General features: G+C 42.8%; 3 protein-coding genes across 6 annotated transcripts; 1 reads left to right on the forward strand and 2 right to left on the reverse strand.

The window, feature by feature from the left end:
* Positions 1–596: 596 nt before the first annotated feature.
* On the reverse strand, positions 597–6,875 carry LOC6584825 (zinc finger CCCH domain-containing protein 18). 2 transcript variants are annotated; one of them, XM_015161226.3, is made up of 7 exons: positions 6,766–6,875; positions 6,443–6,701; positions 3,766–4,670; positions 2,108–3,602; positions 1,894–2,046; positions 1,696–1,833; positions 597–1,623 (listed from the first exon to the last, which is right to left on the reverse strand). In XM_015161226.3, the coding sequence occupies exons 3-7, from the start codon at positions 4,618–4,620 to the stop codon at positions 1,358–1,360; spliced, it is 2,907 nt and encodes a 968-aa protein (XP_015016712.1). In that variant the 5' UTR covers positions 4,621–4,670; positions 6,443–6,701; positions 6,766–6,875; the 3' UTR covers positions 597–1,357. The 2 variants fall into 2 exon arrangements, with proteins under 2 accessions (XP_015016712.1, XP_043862961.1); XM_044007026.1 differs by lacking the exons at positions 6,443–6,701; positions 6,766–6,875 and having other exon boundaries at positions 3,766–5,520.
* A 341-nt stretch (positions 6,876–7,216) lies between these two features.
* Positions 7,217–8,754, forward strand: LOC6584826 (protein ABHD11). 3 transcript variants are annotated; one of them, XM_015161634.3, is made up of 5 exons: positions 7,217–7,619; positions 7,689–7,862; positions 7,930–8,159; positions 8,216–8,365; positions 8,500–8,589. In XM_015161634.3, the coding sequence occupies exons 1-4, from the start codon at positions 7,344–7,346 to the stop codon at positions 8,355–8,357; spliced, it is 822 nt and encodes a 273-aa protein (XP_015017120.1). In that variant the 5' UTR covers positions 7,217–7,343; the 3' UTR covers positions 8,358–8,365; positions 8,500–8,589. The 3 variants fall into 3 exon arrangements, with proteins under 3 accessions (XP_015017120.1, XP_002010467.1, XP_015017122.1); XM_002010431.4 differs by having other exon boundaries at positions 7,218–7,619; positions 8,216–8,353; positions 8,500–8,754; XM_015161636.3 differs by having other exon boundaries at positions 7,549–7,627; positions 8,216–8,353; positions 8,500–8,754.
* A 678-nt stretch (positions 8,755–9,432) lies between these two features.
* On the reverse strand, positions 9,433–11,832 carry LOC6584827 (protein unc-119 homolog). Its single transcript, XM_002010432.4, has 4 exons — positions 11,389–11,832; positions 10,679–11,269; positions 10,432–10,604; positions 9,433–9,643 (listed from the first exon to the last, which is right to left on the reverse strand). The coding sequence occupies exons 2-4, from the start codon at positions 11,197–11,199 to the stop codon at positions 9,525–9,527; spliced, it is 813 nt and encodes a 270-aa protein (XP_002010468.1). The 5' UTR covers positions 11,200–11,269; positions 11,389–11,832; the 3' UTR covers positions 9,433–9,524.
* Positions 11,833–17,360: the final 5,528 nt, after the last annotated feature.

The following is a 17,360-nucleotide window of genomic DNA, read 5'->3' on the forward strand; positions in this document are numbered from 1 at the left end:
ACACGCACAAACACACATTTGCGTAAAAAAAAGATTCGCTGCAATTTCTGACAGATGCCGCAACCATTTGGCATATTGCAAAGATTCTTCAAAATCCCAGCGAATCGTTGAAGACATTATAGTACAAACCTTTCATAACATTCATGGCCATATTTTTAAAATACTCGTTTCATTTCCAAATACTTCAATAATTGCAATAAACTCCAACCAAGTCCAATTCAGCTGCTTTTCCTATAAGCGTTCTTATTGGAAACAATCGGTATTTAATTCTAGCCATAGTTGGCGCGCATATCCAATTAGACTGGTTGTAACATGCAACTTTTTGCTAACCATGACAGACAGATGGCAGCAGCAATGTAATTCACAAAAGTTATGAAATCAGCTCAATTAATGAATGACTCAATCAAATTTCATTATTTTAACTTAATAATTTAAAAGTTTTCAGCATATACGAGCTAGGCGAGCCGAGTTAGTCATAGGTCACACAGCAATCAGCCAACGATCGTGTGGTAAGGACTTCCGCACATCCCGTCAAAAGCTAACTGCTACAGCAACAGCTCCATGGGAATTCGTTTGCCCAAGAAAAACAACGAGAATTTGTTAATCTAAATAACAGTAAGTTATATTATATTTGAAGTAGTTATTCAGTTATCTTGCAGATTATATATACATACAGATTGAAATGATAAGAAATCAAAATAAAAACGATACACTAATTGATACAATGAAATTCGCCTTTTATTTATACATCATTACATCTAGCATTATCAATGAAGTATTATCATTGGCGAGTGGCGATTAAAAAAGTGTAGGATGTGTGTGAATGTCTATTTGCATCGGTGTCTGTGTGTCAGTCTGTTTGCCTGCGTATGTGTATATGTGCGGATATGGGTCTGGGTTGGCATGTGAATAATGTGGGGATTATTAAAACTAAATGCATTAAATTGTTTGCTTTTAACTGACAATCGACACAACATCGACACAAGCGTTACGATGTTAGGTAAAACAACAAAAGTATTTAAAAACGTATGCAAAGACTGTAGGCTGTTTTCGAAGGCAGCTGATTAATGCTAATGCTAATCCAGAAGCAGACCCAATTGCTAAATGGCAGACGTAGGCGCAGTCGCTGTCGCTGTCGCTGTCGCTGTCGCAGTCGCAGTTGCAGTTGCAGTTATAAACTCCCAATCCACAAGTGTGTGCCTGGCAGCAGTTAGATGACAGACGACCGCACACATACCCTATAGATTGTATACTGAATGCTGAAGGTGGTTGGCATTTTAGGAGCGTTTGCTGCGACTGCTAAGGTTGCTGGTGCATTGAGGTGGAGAGGGTCTGGGAGGGGGGCAAACGTATGTTATCAGGTCAATTTGGAGCGCTTCTTGGCAATGGCATCCTCGACGGCGCGCAGTTGTTTTAGTAGCTCTTCTCGGCGTGACTTTTTGCCGTCCTTGTCCTTGTCTTTGTCTTTCTCTTTCTCCTTTTCCTTATCTTTGCCAGCGCCCTTCTCCTTATCGGGGCCGGGCGAATTGCCGGGCGACACTAGCGCCGACACGCCCACCATGTTCGATGTTTTCTTAATCTCAATAGAAATGGGTGAACGCTTCTTGGTCGATTGTTCAGTGGCTGCACAATGGATCAGAGAAATGCCCCAATTAGGATACATTATGATACATAGTACATCTACTTCATACTAACGTTTTTTGATTAGTTTGCGCTCGTTGAGCGCCTTGTCTGTGGCACGCATTCGCTTCGCGGGCGTTTCCCGCGAGCCCGACGAGCTGTCCGACGAGGAACTGCCGGAATCTGAGTCCGAATATGAAGTGTCTGAGGAATCTGCAAGTGCCCAAGTTAGTCAGTCAGTCTGTTACTCAATACCTAAATGGTAGGACATACCTGAGTCAGATGAGCTGGAGCTTCGACGGCGGCGCATCTTGTCAAACTTCTTGGGCGTCGGGGTGAGTTTCTTGCGCTTTGCGGCGGGACTGTGCCCGCCACCGCTGCGCTTCTCTAACGCGGTGCGCTTATACGTAGACGAAGTGCTGCCCTCTATGAGAAAAAGAGAAATGTTTATCGAAATTACTCTATTGCAACTATTCTGTGCACTCACTTGATGTGTGTCTGGGTCGCCGTGGTATTTGGCTGGGCGAGCGCGCTCGTCCGGCAGCATGGCGACGCGAGCTGGAGGAGGACATTATCTTGTGCGAGTAGCGACGCTTGTGATCCGAGGCGCTGCTAGAGCGCGACGAATCAGAGCTGGAATCGCTCTGTGAGCTGTTGGAGCTGGAATAGGATGAATTGCTGCTGTAGCTGCGACGATCCCGACGCCGCCTGTCATCGCGCTCGTACGACGGACCGCGTCCGATCGACTTTGAGCGCATCCACGGATCACTCCACTCATCACCACGTCCGACCGTCTCCACGCGCTGCACAATCACTTCCCGTGCAGGACGTAATCTACGGTCGTCCTCGTACTGTGGCATTCGATGCGGCGGCAGCTCCCGATATCGCGCCATACGGCCATAGGCATCCACATCCTCATACGGAATGGACGGCATATAGGGGAAACGATACCGATCCGCCGGCTGGCCGTACATGGAGTACACCGAGGGCAGCAGGGCTCGTGGATTGCCGTGACTGATTGGATTGGTCGGCGGCAACTCTCGCACAACGGCGGGCGAGGTGGCGCGCTCCTTGAGATAATACGGATCTTTTTCCAGTTCATCTGGCGAAAGCGTTAGATTCATCTTCTTGTCCTCGAAGTCCATGTCCTGCTCCTTGCGCTTGTTTGCCTTGCGCATCATTTCCTTAGCCGTGCGCAGCCCTCGCTCCCAGGCATTCTCCACCACCACTGGCCCGTCGGGTATGATCAGCCCACTTCGTGCATCATGGTGTGCGCTGACTCCAGCTGCGCCCGGCGCATACACGCCCCCGTGATGCAGTGCCGCGGCGCTCCGATGGTGCAGCGCGGCCGGACGCTCATTACGGTAATCGTGATAGTCACTGGCGGGCGGCACACCGGCCATATGACTGTTGTAAGCACTGCTGCCGGCTCCACGCGAGGGGTTGCCCGCTCCGCTGCCGCTCTGCATGGGCACGGATCGCACGAGGCTCTCGAACATTGTGTAGTTGCCCTTGTCCGTAACGCCCGGATGTAAAAACCGGCAGCTCATGCCCCAGGTGCACTGGCCACGCGTATAGAAGCGACAGACGGGCTTCGGTTCCGTCTCCTCGGGTCGTTTCTCATCCTCGTCCGAGACTTCGCCCTCTTCCAGCTCTTCGTCCTTTTTCTTCTTTTTGGCATTATCCGAGCCGCCCGTGCCGTCCTCCTCTTCGTCGCACACCTCGCCATCACCATCGCCCGCACCATTGCTATCGCCATCGAGCTGCACCACCTTGTTATTCTCATCGAGCTGCTTCGGCGGAGATTTCCCTTTCTTATTTGAATCGTTGCCATTTGCTGTAGCGGCCACCTTGGCAGCTCCATCCGTCTCGGCGTCCGCCTCCTTCAGTTCCGGGCACTCGCCCTCCTCAGCCTCAAAGTCGAGCGCATCATCGTCGTGTGCCTTGACCAGATCATCCAACCCATTGGTGCTGCCCGGCTCCTATTGAATATCAATTTGAATTAAATTCCGTTAGATAGTGATTGACATGATATTGATTCGACATATTGGAATTAATTGCCTAACAAATAAATGATTTGAATTCGTGAACTAAGCACAATCGACTCAATGTCATATCAATTAATTATACCATTTATTATCTTACCATTTTATTATCTGTCACGGGTTGGCTGGCTGACTTGTCCTCTCCGCCGCGACGATCCTTGCCATTGAGAGCTTGGGTTGCGTCAATGGCTGGCTGCGAGTCGCTCGAGAGGGCGCCGTCATCGTCGTCACCGACCATCGTGGAGTCTTTGGATGTGGCCTTGTTCTCCATGTCGATGTCGCTCACATCACTGAGATCCTCGTGGCTAATATTCAGATCCACTCCTCCCTGGTTGTACAGGCGATCTGGGCTATTGCTGCGACTACGCGCCGATGTGGCCGAATGTGATTTGATTGGCGAGCCAGAAACTGAACTAATGGCATCTGCTTCGTCATCTGCATTCGTGTGTGCAGAGGCAGCAGCAACAGCATCATCATTGCCATCACCCCCGCCATGAGCATTACCATCTGCATCGTCATCAGCATCGCCATGGGCTGCAGAGACATCATCATCATCTGCTGGCACAGCTGCTGCCGTAGGTGACGCTTTGGGTTTTTCGTCGTCTTCGTCAGAGCTAGAGCTGCTGCTGCTGGAACTACTGCTGCTACTGCTGCTGCTGCTGCTGTTACTGCTGCTGCTGCTGCTTCCAGAGCTTTTCTTCTTTCTCTTGCCACGACGACTGGATCTGCTGCTAGAGGAGGACGAGGAGCTGCTGGAAACTGAGCGTGCAGCCTTCGTTTCATCCGCATCGCCAGCTACTTCCATGCCAGGATCATTATTATCGCCAATAGACTTCATAGTGGAGTCCTCGTCCTCGTCGCCTGTTACCTTTGTGGGTGTCGATGGACGCGAGTTCGAAGGTGATTCTGACGACGACCTGGAGCTGCCATCTCCCGACTCCACGCTGACGCCCATGTCGTAATCAGAGCCGCGCTTTGTTCCTCGTCTATGCTCACCTTGATATGCTGCGAAGGATGCCAAAGATTAGTTCGCGTAAATCGTAATATTGAGAACTTTTTTTTGTTTTTCTTCGTTAACTTTTCGAATATTTCAACGTATCCCAAAAAAGAACGGGATCCCACTTCGGCGATCGAAGTTGTGGGGTATCTTTATCTTTATAAATATATATATTTTTTTTTTTTTTTTTTTTTTATCTTGTAAACAGTTGTGCAACGTTGATCATTCAAAGGTAATGAGCGAAGGGAGCATAGATAGAGAAAGAGAGAGAGACAGGGAAAGAGTGGGAGAGCATGAAAAAGTGAGTAAAGGAAAGAAGACAGCGAGAGCTTGGATTCTATTGTATGAAACTAAAAAATTCTGCATATTTTCGAATTATATATTTTCTTCTAGCTCGTGTTTTATTTGCATCTGTCTTAAACTAATCTAAGCATATTGACTAACATGAACTAACAGTTAACAGAATGGTTTAGCTTTAATTTGAACTGAAACCCTGGCAAGATATTTCTATTCTCATGTTTAAGCTTAACTATCTATATCTATATTAGCTGTTCCCTTCCGATATCATTATATCCAGACCCTAAGTAAGCCAAGAAAATAATCTAAAAACAATATTGGCAATAGATAAATAATATGGAGGAAGCTAGCGACTTATCTACAGGAAGACTCGCGATGAAAAGTAAACAAGAGGAATCTTAAACATGAACCTGATGCTCTCTATATTGTTGATGTGGAAGGTGAGGTTCAGGTGAAATGACGCTAAATGATTTGTCCTCATTTCATTCGACTGGGCTTTTTTATACTTTATTTTATTTTATTTTAATAGGGAAAGAAAAGTTTTGAACGTTAAGTTTTCTGTTCACTTTGTTAGATTCTTACCTTCATGATTGTACTTTTAATTTTTAAATACTTTTTTTAGAATAGTTTATTTTTTATTTGATGTGTGTGTTGTGATTGTTTATTTAAACTCGTATATATATCGACTTTACGCGAACGAAAGATAACAGAGAGAAAGAGAGAGAGAGCAATAGCTTTTATGAATTACTGAATAATAATAAAAGAACTACGTTTGCTCGTGTCTCTCAGGGCTACAGTAAATGCAAAAAAGACACACAAACACACACACGTACACACATACACATACACATAGATATACATATATGCATATATGTATATAGATAGATAGATATTTATTTACGCAGTATACATGTAAATATAGATATGTATATATTTTTATATATATACATATATATATTTATATATATACATATATATATAAATATACACACACATGGGTTACTTCGTATATGACATCGACATTTGACGTCTATATACGTTTTTAGCGTTGTTGGTATTTATTCTGCGGTATTTTTTACATTTTTTTTCTTTTAATTCTCGCACTTTTCGCGACCGAAACAAGTTGTTATGGAAAACATTTAAACCATTAATACTGAACTATAAATCGCATCGCTAGTTTTATTCTCAGCACAGGTCTGAAGGGAGACGGGCAAGAGATTTCCGATTTTCAAACACAACTTTTTCACAGAAGTCACTAGTCTTATACGATTTACGAAGCTTTATACATTTTGTCTTTCGGTGTAATACTTTTTAATACTTTTTTCGGTATTTTTGATGTGTGTAAACCACTTTTTTTTTATTTACTTTTTATACTTTTTTTTTTTGCACTTACGTAGTGTTGGAGGGGAAAAATAGAATACTTGAAAATATATATATCAATTTTTGGTTGCATTGCGAATTTGCACAATTTGTTGTTGCTCACCTAAACGCAGTTGCCGCAGCTGCTGCCTCCGTTCCTCCTCTTTATTCTAGCTTGTCGCTCACTCTTCGGCTTGCCAGGGCCAAAGAAAAGGTCTATCAGCAGGCTCCGGCTCCGGCTCCGGCTTCGTGTAAAGGTGTGTGAGTGAGTGCGTGAGTGTTCACAGACGTGGTGTGCGTATGTGTGCGAGAGTACGCCGTCGACGGCTATTGTGAATGTCTTTGCTTTCGCTGCGTTTACCACGGATTGTGCCCTGTTTTTGCTGTCGGCGTTGAAAGTCTGCAGCTGATTTTGCAATATATATGATCCTGAATTGAAGCGTTTACCTGTTCCTTATTGTACTCTATTAAATTTTTAAAATTGCCAGGCGCTTTTTTAACAAAAAAAACTCTTGTCAGAAACGAAGCCGCCGCAACTGCAGAAAATATTAGTGGTGAACAAAGTTTGCTAGAGCTGCACTCGATGTTGTTTTTATCGCTTCAGTACAAGCTATCGATATTTATATTTTCAATGCAGGAACGCGGAATTTAAATTCCATTTAAATTACCATATTTGAATTTACAATCTATTATTTATAAAATGATTTGTAACCTATTATAATAATGCTTCAATGCTTTTCTTAATCTGAAGACTGTATTCATCGATATTCAATTATCCCATAACCTAACTATTTCTAATTAATAATTTAAACACACGCTTTTGTCTTCATTGAATGTTTTATGTAGGTCATGTAAATTAAAGTAGCCTATATCTCAAATTTTTTCTTTTTTATTGTGTGACTTAAATTTGATCAATACATTTGACAATCGGGATAGAGGGGTCCACTACGAAGCTATCGATGGTTTTGTAGCTATGAGAATACTATAATTTGCGCAATCGATAGCCGTTGTGCAGCCCTAGCGAAATGCAACTGTTGAACGAAACGTTACGTTGTCTTCCAAAGAGTGGTGCGACCAAATCGTATATACAATGTCTGGCGAGCGTAGGCTGGGCAGCTGTCGGATATCAGCATCACCGGCACTATGCCAGCATCCCTGCCATTGCCATGAGCCACGAGCAATTTGATGGACCCACTCCCGATGCCAGCAGGTCGCCCCTGATCACAATGCACGGCTTATTCGGTTCCAAGCAGAACTGGCGTAGCATCAGCAGGGCCCTGGCCAAGCAGACCAATCGTCGCGTAAGCAAGTAAACTCCCCGCCATTTCAGCCATATGACGCTCTAGCATGCACTTCCCTCTACATTTCAGGTCTACACAGTGGACTTACGCAATCATGGAGACAGTCCGCACACGGACACGCACAACTCGATTGGGATGACGGCGGATTTGGTTGCTTTCACGCAGGCGAAATCCTTGAGTCAGACTTGTGTGATGGGTCACAGCATGGGCGGACGCTCTGCCATGCACTTTACCTTGTCACACGTATGATATTCAACAGTGGAAGCTGCGTTTTCCTAAACATTTTACTGATATCTTGGTTTTTCCTTAGCCGGATCTTGTGGAGCGTCTGATTGTGGTGGATATTTCGCCAGTGTACATACCCGGAACTATAGAGGATATGACGGGTATTTTCAAGGCTATGCTGCAGATCGATATGCCACCGGATATGTCGTTATCCCAGGGCCGCCAGGCCGCCAAGGAAAAGCTGGGTGAAACCGTGGATCGCAGTTCGGTGGACTTCATTTTGCTGAACCTGCGCAAAAGACCAAAGACTGGCGAGTAAGTGCTCCATTTGAGTGAACTGAAACTCCTTTAACTGAAGCCGCTCCACACAGATTCTACTGGGCCTGCAACGTAAATGTCCTGCTCAACAGTTTGCCCGGCTTCACGCGCTACGGCGAGCACATTGCTAATTTGCCGCCCTACACGGGACCCACCACCTTCATCTGTGGCACCCGCTCACCATATATGGAGTAAATAGCTGAGTTATATTTATTATAATTGCATATCAATATAAATATAATTACAATTTTCTCTCTCTCTCTCCCTCTCTTTCTCCCTTTCTCGCTCGCTCGCTCGCTCTCTCTCTCTCTCTCGCTCTCACACATGCATTCTACAGACGCGAGTCGTGGCCCGAGGTGCTGAAAATCTTTCCCAATGCCAACATCCACTGGCTGGACACGGGCCATTTGGTTCATCTGGAGAAGCCGCAACAGTTCATCCAGATTGTTACCGAATTCCTCAACGATCCATGAGCAAATTTCCACCCGATTTTTACCAAATTTGACAATGTATTTGCACAAATCAGAGCGAGATGTCAAATCGATTGCTCAACAGAGACGAAAGAAATAAAGCAACATGAATACATTTTAAATGTAAATTTAATTCTTTTTCTCGTATTTGAGTGTATACATAGTAAAGACGGACTTTTAAAATATTTATACACATTTAAAACACAAATTAGAGATCAAAAACAAGTCCAAACCCATTCGAAGCAAATTTTTGGATAAACGTAGCCTTATATGTAGCAATTTGTAAATGAGATATTTCGAGATTGATGTGTATATGTATTCAAATGTGTATGGGTGGGTGTGTGTGTGTGTCGTGTGTGTGTGTGTGTGTGTGTGTGGCTTAACGTACAATTTAAATACATAATATAAATAAGTTGAGAGGGGGTTCCTAATTGCGGCTGTGTTTCCATGAAAATCACATAGCTCTTAAAACCTAAATATTTCCTTTAAAAGTCGATTTTCCTTTTCCTTTTTGTTTTACGCTTATCGTTTTCCATATAAATGAACACAGTTTGCGTGTGTGTGTGTGTGTGAACTTGTTTACAATAATAAATACATAAACAGGAATGGTGGGTAAAACATTGTGCTAAGGCTAACATGATTTTTCCACTAAGATTTTTCATGTTGTTTTCTGTTTTTGTTCCTTGTTTTGAATGCTGCTAATGTGCGTGTTGGGTGTGTGTGTGTGTACGTGTGTGTGTGTTTGAGAGTCAGCTAGCTTTAGTTTAGTTTTTCATGTTTTTTCGTTTGTTTTCATTTTTTTTTTTTTTTTTTTTTTTTTTTTTTTTTTTTGCTGCTATAGGTTTTAGTTATAGTGTAGCTGCTGCATCAATTCTTAGCTCTCGGCTTAGGTCTAGGTAGGTTTGCCCCCATCGTAGGCGTAGTCCGCCTTGTTGTGCATTACGAGTCGATTCTCTACAAAGTAAAAGCTGTCCGAGCGTGTCTCGAACGGACTGGATATCATTTCAGCAACTGCAAAGCGTAATTAAATCAAATTAAATAACTACTGACCTAGTTACATGAGTACAGTGTGCATTCGATATGTTGACTAGAGCAAGCGAAGTTCAGTATTTTTTAACAAATTATTCTCATTAAAGTTTTTGAATAAGTCAAAACTTAAAATCAATTTCGTTTTTACAAAATGACATAAATAATGGACTATATTTTTTTTAGCTTTACAGGGTATTTACATGTCCTGCGCTTAGTTTTAAATTAATATGCTTCATTGTTTAAGCCCAAAATGAATTCAGTTCTCTTCAATTTATATATTAAATTTTGAAAAGAATTTGAAGCTATACAGGGTATTTACAATTTAAAGTTTTAAGAACTTAATTGGGTTTAGTTTAATATTAGCTCAGTTTCAATAAAAGTTTTTATCTATAGCTAAAATTGTGAAAATATTTAAGGAGTATTTAAATATCTTTCACTCCCTTTCAAACTGAATCTTCAACTATTTATGTAAGACATGTTTTCACATAACTCTTCGAGGTAAAGCCCAAAATCAAATCAGCTATTATAAATATGCACCTCTACTTAAATTCTACAGCATTACAGGGTATTTAAATATAGTGCACTCCTCTTCACACATTCAAATATGCTAGCACAGCTCTATTTGACTTCGTATACTTCATATCGAATGCGCACTGTACATGCATGTGCCTGGGCACATGACCTTGACTGCAGCTGGCAGCAGTTGCATTTGCATTTGCATGTGCATGTGCATGTGCAGCTGCAGTACGGGTATGGGAGCTATTACTCACCGAGATCTGGCGGAAGATTGGGGAACTCGTAGATGTGCTCGCAAGTGTTCTTGGAGTGTGGAATGCAATAGCCGAACTCAAAGTCGAAAGTCTTTAGCAAGCGGTCGCGAAAGAAGTGGCGCTCGATCATGCGAAAATTGTTAACTGGCTGGCTGCCCACAGTGAACTCGACACTGGAAGGGAGATGGACATGTGGTAAATACATATACGGCAATCCGAGTCTATATAATACTCCGATTCAACATACGTGGCGCCCACTGTCTTCAGGTTGAGAAAGGCTGGCGTGAATTGGTAGCGCACATAGCGCCCGGCATTGGGATCGGCAGTGTCATCGAGCGACAGATCCTCGGCGGCGGCCAGCATGGTGTCCTCGACGGAGAGGCCATCTGGGAACTGCTCGCTGGGTGGCTTGGCTATCTCAAAGAGCACGGCGCCGCTCTCCAGGTCGCGTATCTTGAAGCGTGTAAAGTCGATTTCGAACACATTCGCGTTTGCCGAGCACAGATAATCGTCTGTGATTTTGTTCAGATGCAGCACATCCTCCGGTGTCACATTGGATTCCTCCTTGCGCTTGACGTCGCCGGCGCCAATGCCGATGCTGATGCCAATGCCAGCGGCGGCGCCAGCTGCAGCATTCGCGCCGTTCGACTCACTGCTGCTGCTGTTGCTGTTGCTGCTGCCCGGAGCGACTGCAGCTGCCGAGGAGGAGGCGGCGGCGGCGGCCGAATTCGATTGCACGGGATTCAGTTGCTTGCCAACGACACTCATGACGCTCGCTCGCTGGTGGAGTCGTGAGAGGGAGAGGGATTTTCTCTACTGGGTCCAGTTACGTTTCAGGCTAAAAGCAAAATACGATTATTTTCGATTGATATTAAGTCACATATATGAATACACATATATGTATTTATATACAAATATATATTATATGTATATATTCAACATTGACAGGAAACTAACCGAAACATGTGCTCAAAGTTTCCATAACAAAAGGCGAATGGAAACCAAATTTGAATCTCGAAAAAAGAAAACAAAAAAAAAACGAACGCGACCCAATTTCTGGAAAAGCTGCCTTTGTATTTGTTTTTCCTGCGCTGGCTCGTCTATCTGTGCATGTATGAGTGTGTGTGTGTGTGTGTGTGAGCGAGTGTTTGCCTTTGTTGTTGTTTTAATGCCTCCCACCAGCAGCTGCTTGCTATTATTATTGCTGCTCGCTTGGTTATTTGTTGTTGCTGCCTGCTACAGTCGCTCGCCCGCTTAGCACCTGTCAATGGCAAAATGCAACTCAATTTAATTTGTTGACATTTTGTGGGTGTTTTTTCTTTTTGGGATTATTGAAGTACTTTCTTGTAAATTAACGCGTTCACACACACACACGCACACACAATAGCGAGGACAGTGTGTGGAAAATTGGCTAACTAATCGATAGGTTCCAGGCAATTGGCTATCGATAGCGCGCACTGTGCGCACGATGGGCGCATTTTTGCGTTGCAACTCATGTTGTGCAGCTGTCAATGCTGTGTGTACACACTGTTTTCTATCAAGGCGCGCAATTTGAATTTTGGAAATTCCAAACTTAACTGCTGTTTGCTAAATGATTTTCTTCTTTTTTTTTTTTTAATCAAACTGTGTGAAGTGAGTGATATTTTGGTCTAAGTGTTGGGCTCGACCTACGGTCGACTGTTTGCCTCACCAACTACTTGAGCGCCAGCAACATCCGCGCCTGCGCCCTAAGAGCTAACTATAATTTATTCTTAGCCTCAAGAACTGCAACCCAAGTGCTAAGGGCGCCAATGTCTGGATGTCGCCTGGCCGCAGTCGATCGGGCTGAGCTCGTGCGACTGTGTGCGTGTAAGGGTACTACTTACCATTGTTGTTGTTGTTGTTGCTGTTGTCTTAAGTGGGTATTTTAATATTCGCAGCCAGGCAACAGTGTTGGGTTTCAGACCACATCATGATGCACTTATGCAGCGTCCGTCCCGGTTCTACACCGCACGTCAGTCCCATAGCATTTTCTCTTTTTTTTTGTATTTTGTTGTTTTTTTAATTTTTGTTTTTGTTTTTCGTCTTGGTGTCCACGTTTCCTGTGTGTTTGCTCGCCTGCTGTGTGCAGTTGCCTGTGTGTGTGTGTGACTGCGTGTGAGTGTGTGTGAGTGAGAACGTGTTCATGCTCGCTTCTATCTTTAGTACAGTTGGCTGTGGCTGCCCGAAAGGCGACCCGATTCCCAATGCCGAGCGATTCGCCGGACTCGCCGCCTTTGCCGCAGCACGTCTCCAGCGAATTCGCTCCTCGGCTTTCGCCTGCTCTATCCTGGAAGTGCTAACCGCACTTCGGTCGCCAGCTCCTTGCGGTTCTTTTTGCAATTTTCGGACTTTCGGGCTAAGCAGGAAATGCAAGACATGTGCAATTTGGCTACAGTAGTCACTCGCTGTCTGAATAATAAAAGTCTCTATTTACAATAAGAATCTTGTTTTAATTTCTTATTATAAAACAAAATGTTAATTTCCAATTTTAATAATATGTTTATTTCATTCATTTTAACTTCTTAAAAAAAAAAAAAAAAAAAAAAAAATCTAATTGGCTTTCAATAGTATTTCAATTTTATAAGAATATTTATGAACCAAGATCAAAGCTTTTCTATAAAGTAGTAAAGTAAAAAGTGTAAAATTAATACAATTTGGATATTAAAAGTTTCAACTTGATATCGTACTATCATATAAGGTAAATATAATAATATATAACATAACTATAAATAAAAGCCAAGATCTAGACTTAAAAATCTAGAACCATAAGATCAGGAAATTCTTCTAAAAAAAGATTTTGCGTTCGTTTTTTAATATTTAAATTTTAAAAAAAGACCTGTTAATAAACCAGCAAATTTTAAAAGTTGCAACCAGCCAGAGTCTACTGTATGGCATATGCAGAATATCGAAATCGAATTTCATTTTCGATTGGGAACTTCGGATGCAAATCTTTGTCTATGGGGATAGCGAACTGTTGAACAGCATGTGGTGAGGGGGTGGCCGGGGCAGATTGCTGTGTATGCTGTGGGTAAGCAAACACACACACATGCACACACACACAAACACGCACATTAGTTAGTTAGCTGCAGTCGAAAGCGAGGCGATTTATGGCAATGGCGACAACCCTGCCCCATGCTCGGCCCCCTCCTGTTGCTGGGCCTGCACTTAAGTGGCCCATGTGCAGTAGAGCTGTGTGTGTGTGTGTGTGTGTGTGCAAATGCCAGTTATTGCTGGTGTGTGCTGTGGCTAGGGTAGGGTATCAAAAACAAACAAACAAACAACACAAATCGTGGGCGATAAAATTCGTACTCGAGTCGTCGCAGCGTCGTCAAACCTACAAAGGCAAACAGCTAAGCGACCAGGGGCGTAAGCGCATCGAGAAGCTAAAGTAGGTGATGGCGGAGGGGGGCGGTGGCGTCGGTGTGAAGCTAGCACACGCACACCCGCACACTCACAGCGCGCATAGATGTGTGTGTGTGTGTGTGTGTGTGTGTGTGTGCGTGTGTGCGGTGCAGCATAGGCAGCCTAAACATTAAACACCCCCCGTTGTGCACGCCGCCACCCCGCTGCTGCCCCCCGTGACCCCCTCCAATGCTGGCGATGACGTTATGTGACGGCTGTGCGCGCCGCCGAACGGTCTGGCAATGCGCGTCGTTGTCGTCCGCATTGGCAGTGCTGCACATACATACATACATACATACATACATGTGTGCACATGGGGCTCACTCTATGCGTGTGCGTGTGTGTGTGTATGCATTATGTATTGTAACACCTACCAAGCTGCCGCACAACACGTTGCCCGCTCGTCAAAAGCGCCAACAACAACAACAACACCGACAAAAAAAATAAGCATATAATCTAAATGGAATTCTGCTTCGCTTTTGCTTTGGCTTTGGCTTCACTTCGCTTCGCTTTGCCTTGCTTTGCTTTGCTTTGCTTTACTTTGCTCTGCGCATTGGAACGATTTCTTAACCAGATACAGAGCTGCGCGCCAGCTGCGACGCCAACAGCGACGCAAACGACTTGAACAACGCCATCGCCCGCGCGCCTACCCCGCCCACCGTCACCACCACCACCACTGCCCGCCCATGCCCTCGTTTTTCGGCTTGCGCTCTTGTCGTCGCCGTCGTCGTCGTCGTCGTTGCTGCTGCTGCTGCTGCTGCTGCTGTATGTGTTGCTGTTGTTGTGTGTAGATTTTTCTGGCGACAGACTGTCTGGCTCGACTCTGCCGACTCGGCCTGGGCTGACTGGCTGGCTGGCTGGCCTGTGGGCATTCGCCGTCGTCGCCGTCTCTGTCGCCGCACATTTGTTTGCCTTTATATGGCAACTCTGTACATGCACGAGCTTCTCTCTCTGTGTGTGTGTGCATGTGTGTGTGAATGTGTGTGCTTGAACTTTCATACGTTTGGCAGGGCATGATTGTTCTTGTTATTGTTGTTGTTGGTGTGGTGTGCTGATATGGATTCTCTTGAACGTGTCAGCGTGTGTGTGAGTGTGTGTATGTGTGTGTATATGCAATGTAGGTATCCCAACGACAACGACACATGCATAGCTTGCATACATACACATATATGCATAAATGTATATGTATGTGTGTATGTATATTCATATACAATGCATAAACAAACGTCGAAGGCAGCGGCGACAGTGACTGTGCTTAGCCTGGCAAAGCAAGGCGTACACACATACACACACACACGCACATGCTCGTAAATATTTACTTTGAATGAAATGCCCAAAGCTGCAGCAAAACTTCCAAGTCACAGCCAAAATGCTTCACACACAGAGAGAGATGGAGCGAGAGACAGAGAGAGAGGGAGAGAGAGGGAGAGCGAGAGAGATAGACAGAGAGCGACAAATGTCAATCAGTCTGTCCGTTTGGCCAAGTCCAAGTCCAAGTCTATTTGTATGCACTTCCAACCCATAGTGCACAAACATGGCCTTAACAGAAATAATTCAAATAAATACATACAGTGCAGCCTCTCTAGAACAGAATAAAACTAATTTCGAATGCAGTGCAGCTTCCATATAATAGCACAAAATGCACTTCAAATGCAGTACAGTGCATCGATAAGGCAGACGGAAATTCATTTGGAATCAGCTATATTGAAGCCTGTACATATCTATATACATATATGTATGTATGTATGTACATATGCATATGATTTACTCTTAATATATGTCTGTATAAATGTATATGAGTAGATACTTATGTATATATATACGTCTAATAACCATACAAGATCCTGGCTCACAGGTCAGATACATATATCATGATCCGGGCCTGTTATATGTATACTATACATATGTCATTTAGATATGAGAGTTTAGTGATCGATTTGACAAACTTATGAGCGTTATATATATATATAAAAATGCATATGTACATATACATATACATACATGTACATACATATACAGACATACACAATAATTATACCAGACTCAAATATATTGTATTATAATTAATTCCATAATTATTAATTCTGTAATCTATTAAGATTATAGAGCCAAATGCAACAAAATATGCCGACTCTATATACCGATATTATATATAGCATGGATCCTTGGAAAACAAGTGAAAACCTGGATAATATTTGAGTTTGGAGTAAGTTCCTTATAGACTTTTATGTAGAACGACAATTTATATAAACAATTGAATGTTAAAACAAAATGGGATGATCAGATTTAATAAGAGAATCAACCGAATTTTTATTTTTCTAGTAAATCAATAGTGAAAGATATATACAATATATGCATCTTTTTTGGGTTGTACACTTAATTATTTATTTCAAGTTTAAAGTTTATTTCTAGCAACTCAAGTAATATCGTTTCCGATATTCATATTTCCCTGGAAAAATCGTTACACTCGGTCAAAAATGGATACCAATGAGTATATATTCCAAATATCAAGTTTCTGTTTAATAGCATAATAAGGTTTACGCTCACACTGGGAGACGGACGGACGAGCAGACAGATCGATATTAAGACCCTAAGCCAGTATATTTATTTCGTGAATCAGTATAAATTAGATCAAACATGTTAATTACAAAAATAATAAATTTAAATAATAATTAATTATAAATATACTAAATATAACTAATTTATTTTATGTGTATGTTGACCTAATATATACATATATGTATGTACATATATATGTACTTACTGAATACATATTACAATATATAGTGGCTAATATAGGAGTATTATTTGATAATTGATGATTGATGATAATTTGTCTCAGAAATTAATACATTGACAGATTTCATGCTGTAGTTTGAAAGATCAAATATTGATTTGGGGAGAAAACACAAAGGTACAGATCAATTTGCATATTTTATAAATTCATATCTACATACATACATGTACATATACATATTTCTATACATGAAAAGTTTAAGCATTTCATGCAAGTCCCGAGTTCTGTAGAAGCTCGAAACGTTCAAAAGTAAAATCTAAAAAAAATAAAGAGATATTTTCCATCGATAGATATAGTATATGTATATCGATCTATATGGCTGCTAGTCTGCCCCGCTAATGGGCACTATTTGAGTTTCTAAACCAAGTTAACGACTGACGGACGGGCTGTCATAGAGACGACTAAAGCCCCGTCCAAGCCGCGCAATGCCGGGCCGCATTGATACATTTGGGAACGTGGTTTTGGTATGCGGCGCAGCGCCTCGAATGTCAGATGCTTATCACTAATCTCTGGCACCTCTTTGGCAATCGCTGATCAGATATGGCGGCATAACGCCTACGAAACGGAACCCACTGTCTGATTTATGGCTATATGTATATATTATATATAAATATATATCTCTACATGCACACACAGATACACACACACACACAGAAATTTTATATCTAATGCATTGAAGGCGCACTGCGCTGCCTCGCTATGTGCGCTG

The sequence above is a fragment of the Drosophila mojavensis genome, unplaced genomic scaffold (assembly GCF_018153725.1).
Source record: "Drosophila mojavensis isolate 15081-1352.22 unplaced genomic scaffold, ASM1815372v1 contig_136, whole genome shotgun sequence".
NCBI classification, from domain to species: Eukaryota; Metazoa; Arthropoda; class Insecta; order Diptera; family Drosophilidae; genus Drosophila; species Drosophila mojavensis.

What these genes read in the sequence shown, in the direction of transcription:
- LOC6584825 (XM_015161226.3), bottom strand. Translation starts at nt 4,620, where the DNA reads ATGGGCGTCAGCGTGGAGTCGGGAGATGGCAGCTCCAGGTCGTCGTCA. An exon ending in GCGACCCAGACACACATCAA is followed by an intron (nt 2,047 to 2,107) that starts GTGAGTGCACAG and finishes TTTTTCTCATAG; the next exon opens with AGGGCAGCACTTCGTCTACG. An exon ending in GCGCAAACTAATCAAAAAAC is followed by an intron (nt 1,624 to 1,695) that starts GTTAGTATGAAG and finishes TCCATTGTGCAG; the next exon opens with CCACTGAACAATCGACCAAG.
- LOC6584826 (XM_002010431.4), top strand. Translation starts at nt 7,344, where the DNA reads ATGCAACTGTTGAACGAAACGTTACGTTGTCTTCCAAAGAGTGGTGCG. An exon ending in CCAAGCAGACCAATCGTCGC is followed by an intron (nt 7,620 to 7,688) that starts GTAAGCAAGTAA and finishes TCTACATTTCAG; the next exon opens with GTCTACACAGTGGACTTACG. An exon ending in TGCACTTTACCTTGTCACAC is followed by an intron (nt 7,863 to 7,929) that starts GTATGATATTCA and finishes GTTTTTCCTTAG; the next exon opens with CCGGATCTTGTGGAGCGTCT.
- LOC6584827 (XM_002010432.4), bottom strand. Translation starts at nt 11,199, where the DNA reads ATGAGTGTCGTTGGCAAGCAACTGAATCCCGTGCAATCGAATTCGGCC. An exon ending in CTGAAGACAGTGGGCGCCAC is followed by an intron (nt 10,605 to 10,678) that starts GTATGTTGAATC and finishes TCTCCCTTCCAG; the next exon opens with TGTCGAGTTCACTGTGGGCA. An exon ending in CAATCTTCCGCCAGATCTCG is followed by an intron (nt 9,644 to 10,431) that starts GTGAGTAATAGC and finishes TACGCTTTGCAG; the next exon opens with TTGCTGAAATGATATCCAGT.